The sequence below is a fragment of the Haematobia irritans genome, chromosome 4, assembly GCF_050003625.1.
Source record: "Haematobia irritans isolate KBUSLIRL chromosome 4, ASM5000362v1, whole genome shotgun sequence".
NCBI classification, from domain to species: Eukaryota; Metazoa; Arthropoda; class Insecta; order Diptera; family Muscidae; genus Haematobia; species Haematobia irritans.
Window position 1 is genome coordinate 26,064,338 of NC_134400.1, and position 16,413 is coordinate 26,080,750.

Sequence of the window (16,413 nt, forward strand, 5' to 3'; positions counted from 1 at the left end):
GTTTTTCGGTCTTTAAGAAATTACTTTGTAACAAAGGCGAATTTCATTTGTCTAAAATTAAACTTCCTGAGGAAAGTATTTTTGTTCTTGTATGTATATATTCTCAAGTAACTCGCTATGACGAGTAGTTTTCAACGCAGACTATTATGTTTTATCCATGGTGGTGGGTATTGAAAATTCGGCCTGACCAAACTTTCGGTCATATAAACGATTTTTTTTTAATATTAAGTACCCATATATGTGGCATTTAAATTGGTGCTTGAAAAGAACCTTTGGTAATATGTCAGTTAAAATTACTGCTTGGCTAATACCTTCCTATAAAAATATTATTTTAATTTGTCAAAAATAACCAAAACATGAACTTTAGAAATTTTTCAGTTGATTATCTACATTCAGTTTAAGACGTTGATTATGCGCGGAATTTTTTTAAAGTTAAATTATTTTTGTTTCTCCTGGTTTTGGCTACACATATTCGCTAAGGAGTTTGTTCCACCTAATATTGTTATCATCGTGGCCGATGATATGGTAGGTTTAAAATAAATTGAAGTGAGTTTATCAATTGCTTAACTTTGAAATATGAGAAATAAAACAAAAAAAAAACAAGTAAGTAAAGTCTAAAGCCGGGCGGGGCCGACTATATTATACCCTTCACCAACTTGTAGACCAACATTTGTGTTACCATCTCAACTACTTCAAATTTGCTGGGAGGCCTATCTAAAGGTCTGCATTTCCAGATACAAATACTTATAATGGAGACAATTTTTTGTACTTCTACAAAATCTCTAGAATTAAAATTGAAATCGGCTAACGCCCTGGAATGAGACATAATATTAATAAAAACGAATATGGGAAATATGAAGCGAGAGAAATTTTAATGCAATTGTACAAAAGAGCATTTATGATATACCAGGCGATACTTATGTATTCGAGATATTGGACAATTTGAGTAACATTTACAATTTTTGCTACTCAGCAGTGACAATTTTACAAGGATATTGATTAGATCTTGCCAAGATATGCGGTCAAGTGTGGGTTGTGATATATTATTTGGTCAAGTCAGGCGACTTGGAGCCTTATTTAAAACTCAACCGTCCTGTGGAAAGTCTGGCATTACAGTGTATAGGATATGACTAAGATATGGGGAAATCATCACAGAATATTGTGTAAAGTGTGGGAATTTGGCCATATTTGTATAAACCGGAAGAACGAATATATGGAGGCTTTATCTAATTCTGAACCAAATTAGATCAAACTTGACACACTTAAATATGATATTAAATATATATACCCATTGAAAATGGGTCTAAAATATGAAATAGTCTACATTATTTTCCCAACTGTGGTGTACATATATATGGGAGCTATATATAATCTGAACCGATTTCGACTAAATTTGACGTGCATAGTTAGAATAATAATTCTGCTATCTCTGCAAAATTTCACGTAAATGGGAGTATAACTCTGGCCCCCGTAGTCATTTGAGTGTAAATCGGGCGAAAGATATATATGGGAGCTATATCTAAATCTGAACCGATTTCCGTACTCCTTGTGCAAAAGTTGAAGCAAGCCATGGCTTTTGAGACCATATAAGTCCAAATCGGGCGAAAGATATATATGGGAGCTATATCTAAATCTGAACCGATTTCAACCAAATTTGGTACACCTACCGATACTATTAAACGTACTCCTTGTGCAAAATTTGAACCAAATCATCGCAAAACTCTGGCTTTTGAGGCCATATAAGTTCAAATCGGACGAAAGATATATATGGGAGCTATATCTAAATCGGAACCGATTTTAACCAAATTAAGCACACACAATTTGAAGCAAATCAGGGCAAAACTCTGGCTTTTGGCCATATAAGTCCAAATCGGTCGAAAGATATATATGGGAGCTATATCTAAATCTGGACCGATTTCAATTAAATTTGGCACAATTAACGATACTATTAAACATACTCCTTGTACAAAATTTTAATCAAATCAAGTCAAAACTCTGGCTTTTGAGGCCATATAAATCCAAATCGGACGAAAGATATATATGGGAGCTATATCTAAATCTGAACCGATTTCAACTAAATTTGGCACAATTAACGATACCATTAAACGTACTCGTTGTGCACAATTTGAAGCAAATCAGGGCAAAACTCTCGCTTTTGGGGCCATATAAGTCCAAATCGGACGAAAGATATATATGGGAGCTATATATAAATCTGAACCGATTTAGCTGATATTTGGCAGTTTTTACGGGACTGACAAAACATTCAGACGTACAAAATTTGAAGAACGTCGGTTCATAAATACGTGAATTATGATCAAATCGGTGATAACTATATATGGCAGCTATATCTAAATCTGAACCGATTTTTTCCAAAATCAATAGCGATTGTCTTCTACCCGAAGAAAGACGTTATGTCAAATTTTAGGACGATCGGACTTAAACTGCGACCTGTACTTTGTGCACAGACAGACAGACGGACATCGCTAAATCGACTCAAAATTTAATTCTAAGCCGATCGGTATACTAAAAGATGGGTCTATGACAATTATTTCTTGGCGTTACATATAAATGCACAAACTTATTATACCCTGTACCACAGTAGTGGTGAAGGGTATAAAAATGTATATTTATGTGACAATTCATTAAATTATAATTTTGTCAGCTAATTATAAATCCCTTAATTAGAAACACATCATTTGAATCTGTGGTTCTCTAAATCATTTGATTTGAAGAAGTTTCATTTTAAATGAAAAAGGTTTCATTTGATTTGAAAAAGTTTCATTTGATTTGAAACAGGTTTCATTTGAAAAGAAAATTCTATAAAAAAAAATATTATTGTCTCTTCTTTTGAAATTTCTTTATCTTCTTATCCTTCTATCCCATAGGGTTTCGATGATGTTAGCTTTCGCGGAGGCCATGAATTCTTAACACCTAATATCGATGCCTTGGCATATCATGGACAAATTTTAAATCGTATGTACACACCACCCTTATGTACACCATCGAGGGCTACTTTACTTACCGGTTTATATCCAATACACACAGGTATGATGGTGCATAATTTGGTCTTCTTTAGTAATTCTCGTATAACTCGTAAAATTTTGCAGGTTCACAACACTATGTTATTGTTAACGAGGAACCATGGAGCATTCTAGATAATCAAACTACCATGGCTCAGATATTTCAGAAGCATGGCTATTCTACAAATTTAGTTGGAAAATGGCATTTGGGTATGGGTCGTCGTGAGTTTACACCAACTTATCGTGGTTTTGATTATCACTATGGATATTGGGGTGCTTATATAGACTATTACAGGAAGAGATGTAAAATGCCGGTAAGATAAATATGAGAGAGAGAGAGTAAGGTTGTTACCTACCTATTCAGATTTGTATAGCACGTTATGTAGGACTTGTCGGAAATTGGGAGTTTTTTAAATAATACGACACTTTCAGTACTTTTCCAGCAGCAATGATGTTAGGCCTATCAATCTATGTGGCTTTTGAGTCGCATAACCACCGTTTCAGTGGCCTTTGGAGAGTCATTATGGTGCAATGGTTAGCATGTCAGCCTGTGTTGTGCCAATTTTTGTAAGCGCTGACACTTTTGTGCCATTAAATGCTGTGCTTTTTGTGCAACCCTTTTGTAATGTTGTACCATTTTTTGATTAATTCCTTATTAGTGCAATAGTTTTCATAAATTGTGATCCCGGATCCCTTTAAAATTACGGCTGTGGTCGGTGCCTTATGCTAATCGAACTAATGCGTCCAATACTACTAACAGGTTGGCTGATAATTCCCCCGTCTGACACCTAGATGGCGTCGCTAGTATTAAATGCATATTATTTTTATATTGTACCAACCTTCAAATGATTCGTGTCAAAATTTGACGTCTGTAAGTCAATTAGTTTGTGAGATAGAGCGTCTTTTGTGAAGCAACTTTTGTTATTGTGAAAAAAAATGGAAAAAGGGAATTTCGTGTTTTGATAAAATAAATGTAGGGAAAAAATACGGTGGAAGCAAAATCTTGGCTTGATAAGGAATTTTCGGACTCTGCCCCAGGAAAATCAACAATAATTGATTGGTATGCAAAATTCAAGCGTGGTGAAATGAGCACGGAGGACGGTGAACGCAGGGGACGCCCGATAGAGGTGGTTACCGACGAAAACATCAAAAAAATCCACAAAATGATTTTGAATGACCGTAAAATGAAGTTGATCGAGATAGCAGAGGCCTTTAAGATATCAAAGGAACGTGTTGGTCACATCATTCATCAATATTTGGATATGCGGAAGCTCTGTGCAAAATGGGTGCCGCGCGAGCTCACATTTGAAAAAACAGCAACGTGTTGATGATTCTGAGCGGTGTTTGCAGCTGTTAACTCGTAATACACCCGAGTTTTTCCGTCGATATGTGACAATGGATGAAACATGGCTCCATCACTACACTCCTGAGTCCAATCGACAGTCGGCTGAGTGGACAGCGACCGTTGAACCGTCTCCGAAGCGTGGAAAGACTCAAAAGTCCGCTGGCAAAGTAATGGCCTCTGTTTTTGGGATACACATGGAATAATTTTTATCGAGTATCTTGAGAAAGGAAAAACCATCAACAGTGACTATTATATGGTGTTATTGGAGCGTTTGAAGGTCGAAATCGCGGCAAAACGGCCCCATAAGAAGAAGAAAAAAGTGTTGTTCCACCAAGACAACGCACCGTGACACAAGTCATTGAGAACGATGGCAAAAATTCATGAATTGGGCTTTGAATTGCTTCCCCACTCACCGTATTCTCCAGATCTGGCCCCCAGCAACTTTTTCTTGTTCTCAGACCTCAAAAGGATGCTCGCAGAGAAAAAATTTGGCTGCAATGAGGAGGTGATCGCCGAAATTGAGGCCTATTTTGAGGCAAAACCGAAGGAGTACTACCAAAATGGTATCAAAATATTGGAGGGTCGGTATAATCGTTGTATCGCTCTTGAAGGGAACTATGTTGAATATTAAAAACGAATTTTGACAAAAAAAATGTGTTTTTCTTTGTTGGACCAGGGACTTATTAGCCAACCTGTTATTTGAGCACTTTTTCCTACTCAAACCATTGTGTTATCAGCGGACAGTTGTGACGTCTGAAATTATGCAAAGACAATTTTCTATAATAGGTAAACCGGGTTATCCCATGATTGATTTTCGATGAAATAGAGATAAGATGATCGTTGGGTTGGTGTAAATCTACTACACAATTTCGTAGAAAAGAAAAATATACTCAATGCGTATTGTTTCTTAATTCGTTAATTTTCAACGTTTCAATTTTGCTACAACACAAAAACATTTCATGACAGATTTATCTTCTCTCTGAATAATGCTGGTATTTCGAAAGTTCCTTAAGAGTTTTCACACACAAATTGGCAAGCCGTTCGGACTTGAATATAACATATAGCCTTCGCCTTCTCTGGAGCTCGTTCGAGGGTTATTTTGAATTTGTTTCGTTATTTTGAATTTGTATGCCACCTTTTAGCCATCTTATGCCACTTTGAATTAATACCTTTTTTAGTGGAATAATTTTCGTAAATGTTTGTCCTGGATCCCTTTAAAATTACGGGTGTGATCGATGCATTAACATGAAATTGAAGTAAAGCGTCCAATGCTGAAATTTGAGCACTCTTTCCTTCTCAAACCATTGTGTTATCAAGCGAACAATTTTGACGCCAGAAAATATGCAAATAAATTTTTTTGTATTTGGTAAACCGGGTTATCCCATAAACTGTTAATTTCAAAGATTGATTTTGGATGAAATAGAGGTAAAATGATTGTTGAGTTGATTTAGATCTTAATTGAAAAAATCCGACTTTGTACAAAAAAAAAACCTATACAATATATTTAATGGGTTATAGTACTTTGTAAAAACGAGAGTCAATTATTAAAAACTATTGTGCCAACTTATATTGCAAGTGAAACTTTTTGTACTACTTTTTAGTAATTGTCAACGGTAACGCTAACCCCCATATTTGCCAATTACAAAAACGTTTTATTGCAATATTTATTCGAGCTTATTGGACAGGAAGGTGAAGGGAATTGATACTATCCAGTTATTGAAAAGAAAATGGCAGATATCAATCTACACAAGCTTAAATATACTCTTGTGTCATGGTAATTCATCATAATTCGAATTTCCATTGCCTTTAGCATAGCTCCGGCGGGGGGAAAATTATTCATTTTGGGTCTTATATGCTAACATCTTATGGAAATTACATACGAAAATAATTCTTCCCAAATTAAAACTTTTTTCACCACCACTGTGCATCATCTTCGCATATAACTACAATCCCTTAATCTTATTTTTATACCCTTTACCGTAGGGTGAGGAGCAACCGTGGTGCAATGGTTAGCATGCCCGCCTTGCATACACAAGGTCGTGGGTTCGATTCCTGCTTCGACCGAACACCAATAAGTTTTTCAGCGGTGGATTATCCCACCCCAGTAATGCTGGTGAAATTTCTGAGGATTTAAGAGCTTCTCTAAGTGGTTTCACTGCAATGTGGAACGCCGTTCCGACTCGGCTATAAACAAGGCGGTCCCTTGTCATTGAGCTTAACATGGAATCGGGCAGCACTCAGTGATAAGAGAGAAGTTCACCAATGTGGTATCACAATGGACTGAATAGTCTATGTGAGCCTGATACATCGGGCTGTCACCTAACCTAACCTAGGATGGGGTTACATTACTTTGTCAATCCGTTTGTAACACATAGAAATATTGGTCTAAGACCCCATAAAGTATATATATATATTCTGGGTCGCGGTGAAATTTTGAGTCGATCTAACGATGTCCGATGTTCTGAGACGATGTAACTTTCGAACGAAACAAGCTATCGACTTGAAACTTGGCACAAGTAGTTGTTATTAATGTAGGTCAGATGGTATTGCAAATTAGCCATATCGGCCCTCTTTTACGTACCGCCCCCATATAAACGAATCCTCAGATTTGGCTTGCGCAGCCTCTTGGAGGAGAAACTTTCATCCGATCCGGTTGAAATATGGTAAAGGGTGATTTGTTAAGAGCTTGATAACTTCTTTTTAAAAAAAAAACGCATAAAATTTGCAAAATCTCATCGGTTCTTTATTTGAAACGTTAGATTGGTCCATGACATTTACTTTTTGAAGATAATTTCATTTAAATGTTGACCGCGGCTGCGTCTTAGGTGGTCCATTCGGAAAGTCCAATTTTGAGCAACTTTTTCGAGCATTTCGGCCGGAATAGCCCGAATTTCTTCGGAAATGTTGTCTTCCAAAGCTGGAATAGTTGCTGGCTTATTTCTGTAGACTTTAGACTTGACGTAGCCCCACAAAAAATAGTCTAAAGGCGTCAAATCGCATGATCTTGGTGGCCAACTTACCGGTCCATTTCTTGAGATGAATTGTTCTCCGAAGTTTTCCCTCAAAACGGCCATAGAATCGCGAGCTGTGTGGCATGTAGCGCCATCTTGTTGAAACCACATGTCAACCAAGTTCAGTTCTTCCATTTTTGGCAACAAAAAGTTTGTTAGCATCGAACGATAGCGATCGCCATTCACCGTAACGTTGCGTCCAACAGCATCTTTGAAAAAATACGGTCCAATGATTCCACCAGCGTACAAACCACACCAAACAGTGCATTTTTCGGGATGCATGGGCAGTTCTTGAACGGCTTCTGGTTGCTCTTCACTCCAAATGCGGCAATTTTGCTTATTTACGTAGCCATTCAACCAGAAATGAGCCTCATCGCTGAACAAAATTTGTCGATAAAAAAGCGGATTTTCTGCCAACTTTTCTAGGGCCCATTCACTGAAAATTCGACGTTGTGGCTCGTTAGTAAGTCTATTCATGATGAAATGTCAAAGCATACTGAGCATCTTTCTCTTTGACACCATGTCTGAAATCCCACGTGATCTGTCAAATACTAATGCATGAAAATCCTAACCTCAAAAGAATCACCCTTTACATCCATGCAAAAATGTCCATATCGGTTCATAACTATATAGCCCCATATAAACCGATCCCCATATATGACCTCCGAAGCCTCTTGGAGGAACAAAATTCATCCGATCTAGATGAAACTTGGTACGTGGTGTTAGTAACAACTGTGCAAAAATGTACCCATAGCCATCCATAATTATATATAGTTGCCATATAAACCGATCTCCAGAATTGACCTCCGGAGCCTCTTGGAGGAGCAAAATTCATCCGATTCAGTTTAAATTTATTGCATTGAGCTAGTATATGGCCACTAACAACCATGCCAAACCTGGTCCGTGTCGGTCTATAGTTATATATAGCCCCCAAATAAACCAATAAACACACAAAAATTTGTCCATATCGTCTATATCCCCCATATAAAGCGATCCCCATATTTCAACTCTGGATCCCTAATGAGCTCATATCGGTTCTTAATTATTTGTAAACTTCCCTAGACATCCTCAATTTTCCTAGAAAATCAATAATGAAGCATATTTCCAATTCAGTTAATTCGCCATAAAGCTAATGATTAATGATAAATCAAGTGTGATTTTTAATTAGAATATTTCTGATGATATCAAATTTATGTTATGCCATCGGAATTTATTTAAAGTTTATTCTTGAATCTACTTTATATTTCCAGACCAATGCTACAATTGGCTATGATTTTCGTAGAAATCTAGAAATTGAATGTACTTCAGAAGATGAATATGTCACCGATTTATTCACTTCGAAAGCGGAACGTATTATCATGAATAATCCTGTAAATAAGCCTTTGTTTTTAATGGTATCGCATTTGGCTCCTCATGCAGGCAATGAAGATGATCCCCTACAAGCTCCTATAGAAGAGATCGAGCAGTTTTCTTATATTCCCGATGTAAGAAGAAGAATATATGCAGGTATATTAATTGGTTTAACATTTAGTTTTATTTAGTTTTCTTAATTTTTTTTTTTAATTCTAAGCCATGATTTCAAAACTGGATGAAAGTGTCGGAAGAATCGTTAGAGCTTTGGATGATGCAAAAATATTGAATAACACCATAATTATATTTTATTCTGATAATGGAGCTCCAACTGTGGGATTTCTCAGCAATACAGGATCGAATTGGCCTTTAAAAGGGGTAAGGTACTACAGTTGTCGAACAAGAGTCCCAACCACGGTTGCCACTCGTACCAACCAGCGTTACCGTTGTGCCACTTTAGTGGCAAATTTGCCACTTTTGTGCCACTAAATGTGATACTTTTTACGATTTTGTGCCACTTTTCCAATAATGTGTGCCACTTTTTTAAAAGTTTAAATTTTATGGGTAGTTATCACCATAAAGAAATGTGCTATTCAGAAAATTGAATATTGTGCACCAACGATAAACAGCTTTCGTCCATTAATTCTTATTATTAGGTGAACAGCTACGATTGAATTTATTTGGTAAACGTTTATTTTGAATATGCCAAATTTATTGTGGCGTTAAATATCAGGTCTATTATAAATGTGAAAATGTTTCAGGTTTGCATTGCGACCGCAAGGAATAATTGATGATGGATCCTCAGTAAAAAAATGCAATCTCATTTTGAGGCTTATTGTTCCAATTCCACAGACTATAGCCCTGTAATTGAATGCTGGAGCAGTGGACAGTAGTGAAGCATTACTTGTTTACAGAAAAGATGGAAGAAAAATGTCCAAAAAAGTAGAAAAATATAAAGAATCCAAAATGCACTCTCAAATACCAACGAGATTTATCATAAAATTTTTTGTTTATATTTTCAAAAGTATGAATACATTTAGCAAAACATTCCAAAGCGAATCGAATTGTTTATTTAAAATATTTAACAAAAATTATTCTATTACAAATACGCATAAATTTTGTAAAAGAGTTATATTGCAATTAGTGATTTAACAGATATGGACTATAAAAATTCTTTGTATATTAAAGAAACTAAGAAAATATAATTTGTGATTTGGTTTTGTAGCATATCACAAAACCAAATCACAAATTATTTCAGACAACATCCCTGAAACATATATTATTAGAGTTAAAGCTAATATTCTAAAATTTTAACTGATAATTGTGGACAAATTTTATCATGAATTTACATAAATGACAAAAAATTTGATAAAAGAAGGTTCTTAGATACGCATTGCTTAACATAACAATCAATGGTGATATAAATTATTTTGATATCGTAAACAAATCGAAAGATATAATTGAAAGGTCTGATTATTTTATAAACGCCTAAAAATAATAGGATTTGTTCTCCAGTTTATTTAATTTTTATTAACTTGACCTCAAGTATTTTAACTTGACCTCAAAGAAGTATTTATTTATTGAGGTTTTTGTATAAGTTAATAAAAGAGAATGCCACTTTTTTCAACGCTTGCCACTTTTTGAAAATTCTCAACGGTAACGCTGGTACCAACAAAAAAATCTTTTTTTTTTTAAGTATTCGATCATATTTTTGTGGTTATTTTAAAAATGTTTTAATTTTTTTTCAACATTTTATTTCTATAGAAAATTTTCTCAAAATTTTATTTTATTTCATGTTAGCCTGATACCGAAACAGGCAATTAACGTCCAAATACATTATATCTAATTTTACAATTATTAATCGAGCTTTATTGACAGATTTAGATTAAGGAACATGATTAATAGAGCCATTGAAAAGAAATCGCCAGATACAAATCTATACACGCCTGGACTGTACATGTTTCGATTCGGGCGAATAAATCTTTCCACAGCCTTTAGTATAGATCTATATATATATATATATATATATATATATATATATATATATATATATATATATATATATATATATATATATATATATATATATATATATATATATATATATATATATATATATATATATATATATATATATATATATATATATATATATATATATATATATATACTGTTAACGATACTATTGTATGTGCCAAATATGGTCAAAATCAATTCAGATGTAGATATAGCTCCCATATATATCTGGCCTCAAAATCCAGGGTTTTGCCGTGATTTGCTCCAAATTTCGCACAAGGAGTACGTTTAGTAGTATCGGTAATTGTGCCAAATTTGGTTGAAAACGGTTCAGATTTAGATATGGCTCCCATATATATCTTCCGTCCGATTTGCACTCATATGACCAGGGGGGCCAATGTTATACTCCCATTTACGTGAAATTCCGCATAGATAGCAGAATTATTATTCTAACTATGCATGTCAAATTTAGTCAAAATCCGTTCAGATTATATATAGCTCCCATATATACGTACACCAGAGTTGGGGAAATATGGTAGACTGTTACACATTTTAGACCCATTTTCAATGGAAGTTTCCTACAATTAACTGGATAGCGTTAGCCGATTTAAATTTTAATTCTAGAGATTTTGTAGAAGTAAAAAAATTGTCTCCTTTAAATATACAGCTTCCACCAAATGTGAAGTAGTTGAGATGGTAACACAAATTTTGGCCTACATAGGGGTGAAGGGTATAATATAGTCGGCCCGCCCGACTTTATATGAAATGTTTTATAATTTTATTTCTATAGAAATATTGCCAAAATTTTATTTTTTTTTATACCCCCCACCATAGGATGGTGGTATATTAACTTTGTCATTCCGTTTGTAACATATCGAAATATTGCTCTAAGATCCCATAAAGAGCTCTAAGACCCCCAATATATATATTCTGGGTCGTGGTGAAATTCTGAGTCGATCCGGGCATGTCCGTCCGTCCGTCTGTTGAAATCATACTAACTTACGACCGAAACAAGCTATGGACTTGAAACTTGGCACAAGTAGTTGTTATTGATGTAGGTCGGATGGTATTGCAAATGGGCCATATCGGTCCACTTTTACTTATAGCCCCCATATAAACGGACCCCCAAATTTGGCGTGCAGACCCTCTAAGGGAAACAAATTTAATCCGATCCGGCTGAACTTTGGTACATGGTGTTAGTATATGGTCTCTAACAACCATGCAAAGATTGGTCCACATCGGTCCATAATTATATATAGCCCCCATATAAACCGATCCCCAGATTTGGCTTGCGGAGCCTCTAAGAGAAGAAAATTTCATCCGATCCTGCTGAAATTTGGTACATGATGTTAGTATATGGTCTCTAACAACCATGCAAAAATTGGTCCGCATCGGTCAATAATTATATATAGCCCACATATAAACCGATCCCCACAATTGGCTTGCGGAGCCTCTAAGAGAAGCAAATTTCATCCGATCCAGCTGAAATTTGGTACATGGTGTTAGCATATGGTCTCTAATAACCATGCAAAAATTGGTCCACATCGGTTCATAATTATATATAGCTTCCATATAAACCGATCACCAGATTTGGCTTGCGGAGCCTCTAAGAGAAGAAAATTTCATCGGATCCGGCTGAAATTTGGTACATGGTGTTAGTATATGGTCTCTAACAACCATGCAGGAATTGGTTCATATCAGTCCATAATTATATATAACCCCCATATAAACCGATCCCCAGATTTGACCTCCGGTGCCTTTTGGAGAAGCAAAATTCATCCGATCTGGTTGAAATTTGGTACGTGATGGTAATATATGATATTTAACAAACATGCCAAAAGTGGTCCATATCAGTTCATAATCATATATAGCCCCCATATAAACCGATCCCGAGATTTGGTTTTGGAGCCTCTTGGTACATTGTGCTAATATATGGCCGTTAACAACCATGTCTAACTAGGTATATAGCCCCCATATAAGCAACCCCCATATTTTAATTCTGGCTCCCTACGTACCGTGCAAAAGTCCATATCGATTCGTAATTATTTGTAGCCTTGCCTGCACATACCTTTTTTGTCTAATATATACCACGTATGGACTAACTCACAATTTAGAAAACGATTTGAGATACCATAACCCAAGTAATTCGATTCTGGATGACAGTCTTTCGTAGAAGTTTCTACGCTATCCATGGTGGAGGGTACATAAGATTCGGCCTGGCCGAACTTACGGCCATATATAGTTGTTTTTTTTTTTAATTTTTTGTTTTTTTTCAAAATTTTATTTTTATAGAAAATTTTGTCGACATTTTATTTCTATAGAAAATTTTGTCAACATTTTATTTCTGTACAAGATTTTGTGCAAATCTTATTTTTATTGAAAATTGAAGTATATCTTATTTGGAGAGGAATTTTTTGCAAAAATCTACCAATACATCAAGTATTCTACCAATCTACCAAACCGTAAAAAATCTACCATTTCTGGTAGAATTCTACAAACTGTGGCAACCGTGTATTTTATAATAATGATATCTGTTCATGCAACTTTGTTATAAACGAAAGTCTCAATTACAGCAAAAACACTCACCTTGGGAAGGGGCAATACGTGTGCCTGGAGTTATATGGAGTCCTTTGTTGCCCAATCGTGGTGCTCTCTATCAGCAAACTGTATATGCTGGCGATTGGTTACCCACATTAGCTGCAGCAGCCAATATTCAATTAAATTTAAAATTAGATGGCCTTAATTTATGGCCTGATTTAGTTACAGAGGACAGAACGGATGAATTTTCTAACCAATATCGAGATCGGGAAATTATTCATATGGCCGATGGTATATGGAATATTATGTCCTACACAAAAGGACCTTACAAATACATTAAGGGTACAACTATAAATGGTCAATATGACAGAGTGCTATCCCAAAGGAATCCCAATGTAACGGATCCCAGAGAATATCAATATGAAGGAGTGATTAGAACATCTTCGGCATCACAATCTCTACAGAAATATGATACGAAGCCCTTAACAAATGAGAGAATACAATTCATGAGGTTACAATCGAAAATAGAATGTGGCCCAGAGGGTCCATCCTGTGATCCTTTAAAACAAGAATGCTTATACAATATTTTGTTGGATCCTTGTGAACAAAATAATTTGGCCAATAAACCAGAGATGACTCATATTCTCAGAGATATACGAAATAGAATGGATAATCTTCAACTGTCAGCTATTGCGCCCAAGACAGGTGGTAGTGTATGGAAAAATGATCCATCAAGACATAATTGCATATGGAGCAATTTCTTAGAGAATCATCCCACAGACTGTATGAGATGATCTCAAGAGAAAAAAACGAGTTTATATTATTCGCAACCTTTTTCTTTTCAGATATTTCTCAGTGTGATTATCATTCACCACCATGTAAGATTCTATTAACTCCTAAACTTTGGATCTATTTGCTATTTGGTATTTTCTCATCACTGGGCATAATTACGATATTCGTAATTCTATACTGTTGGAAACATTACTCCAGCGAGGGCAGGCAAGGTGCAGATTATCAGAGCCCTGCTGAAAGGATTCAACTCAATACCTTAAATGCCGATTATATACCTTGCCCTCAACTATACGATATGTAGAGATTAAATTTTATGATTTTTATATATAAGAGAAAAAAGGAAGTTTGGGGTGATCATATTGGAAGAGATATTATTTATATGAAATAATTTAAATATACAAATGTATTGCTAAATATTAGTAACTAAGCAAATTGAATTAGCAAATACAATATTAATATGTTACGCAAAAAAGTGAAGCGCTATATTTCTTAATTTTTTTTCTAAAGCTAATTTTTAGCTGGAAATAAGATCAAAGTCAGAGATCAGACGACCGAGAAAGCCATCACACGCTACCCGAAACTGGTACTACGGTATTATGGCCCATTCCCGGCGATGTGCCGTCAGAGATTATTGAAACTATGGTATTTTGTAGTGCCAATTGTACTCTTTACAATGTCCCTGGCGTAAAAATCCAACGGATAGAGATCTGGGAATTTTGGTGGTCATTGTGCGGTAGAAATGAAACAATGAACCTCCCAGCAAAAAAAAAATTGGATGTTCTTCTCAAGGCACAACTTTAAAAGAACTTCCAAATATGCTCTCCCAAAGATGTTCTTTATATTAACTGCACAGGAAGTTAATTTGAGTCAATTTTTATAACCCGCTTTTTTCATATTTTTAATGGGAAATTTATATTTTTTTTTTTTGTTTCAAATAGGTTAAAAACATATTAAGAATAAATAAAATGGTACAAATTATTTAAATTTAGCCGAAAAAAAATTAAATCCTTTCTAGAAAAATTGCGAATTTTTTAAAATATTTGATGACAAAGATCCAGACAAGCGTTATAATGCATTAAAAATCATAAAAATAAATTAAAAATTATTTATTTGTCAAAATATCACAAAACTTCTTAATTCACATCCAAAACACTGAATTTACCTCACACCTTAAGAAGTGATGCAAATTCAGTGCAGCGGCTGTTGAAATGTTGGACATCCGTCCAATGACAAGCCCATGTAAAATTCATCGCTTCTGCGTCACTTTGGCACCACTTCCGGATCCAAATACAACATTTTCACTACTTTTTTGGCGACGCTTTTTTTGCTGGGCTTCTTTTTAAGACATTCTAGAGTGACGCGTGCTGAGTCCTGTTGGAAGGTCCATTGTCTGTCCAGAGTTTCATTATTGTCATTAGGATATTTTCCCGATAACATACGAGGTCTTACGGCGGCACATACCATTACCACGGGGGCAACAAGTGAAAAAGTCCAACGGATTGAGATCCGAATATTTTGGTGGTCACTGTGCGGTAGAAATGAGGCGGGGAACCTCCTGCTTAATCTATTCCCGGTTAACGGGTGCTGAGAGTGAAGGTGCCGAGTACTGTAATCTCCATTGTCTGCGGCCGAAATGTTTGTCGGCTCAGAGCTTCAATAAAGTCTTTTGGGATATTTTATTACGAGCGGTGAGGGACCAAGAGGTACATTAATTTTCTATAGAAATAAAGTTTTGACAAAATTTTCTATAGAAATAAAAATTTGACAAAATTTTCTACAGAAATAAAATTTTGACAAAATTTTCCATAGCAATAAAGTTTTGACAACATTTTTTATAGAAATAAAATTTTGAGAATATTTTCTATAAAAATAAAAATTTGACAAAATTTTCTATAGAAATAAAATTTTGACAAAATTTTCTATAGAAATAAAATTTTGAGAAAATTTTCTATAGAAATAGAATTTTGACAAAATTTTCTATAGAAATAAAATTTTGACAAAATTTTCTATGGAAATAAAATTTTGAGAAAATTTCTATAGAAATAAAATTTTGACAAAATTTTCTATAGAAATAAAATTTTGACAAAATTTTCTATAGAAATAAAATGTTGAAAAAATTCTCTATAAAAATAAAATTTTCTCTAAATTCAATATCTTTAAAAAATTTAATTTTTTAAAGTTCGGTCATACTATCAAAGTCCATTGTAAGTTCTCTAAAATAAACAAGTAAGGAAAGTCTAAAGTCGGGCGGGGCCGACTATATTATACCCTGCACCACTTTGTAGATATAAATTTTCGATACCATAGCACATCCGTCAATTATGTTGGGTGCTATATTTAA

The 16,413-nt window shown here is 34.9% G+C and overlaps 1 protein-coding gene across 1 annotated transcript; it reads left to right on the plus strand.

Moving 5' to 3' along the window:
* The first annotated feature begins 411 nt into the window (after positions 1 to 411).
* LOC142235326 (arylsulfatase B-like) lies at positions 412 to 14,373 on the plus strand. Its single transcript, XM_075306581.1, has 7 exons — positions 412 to 525; positions 2,886 to 3,045; positions 3,108 to 3,339; positions 8,629 to 8,882; positions 8,947 to 9,104; positions 13,316 to 14,063; positions 14,126 to 14,373. Exons 1-7 carry the CDS (start codon positions 412 to 414, stop codon positions 14,371 to 14,373), a joined length of 1,914 nt encoding a protein of 637 aa, XP_075162696.1.
* Positions 14,374 to 16,413: the final 2,040 nt, after the last annotated feature.

What these genes read in the sequence shown, in the direction of transcription:
- LOC142235326 (XM_075306581.1), top strand. Translation starts at nt 412, where the DNA reads ATGCGCGGAATTTTTTTAAAGTTAAATTATTTTTGTTTCTCCTGGTTT. An exon ending in TTTATATCCAATACACACAG is followed by an intron (nt 3,046 to 3,107) that starts GTATGATGGTGC and finishes AAAATTTTGCAG; the next exon opens with GTTCACAACACTATGTTATT. An exon ending in AAGAAGAAGAATATATGCAG is followed by an intron (nt 8,883 to 8,946) that starts GTATATTAATTG and finishes TTTAATTCTAAG; the next exon opens with CCATGATTTCAAAACTGGAT.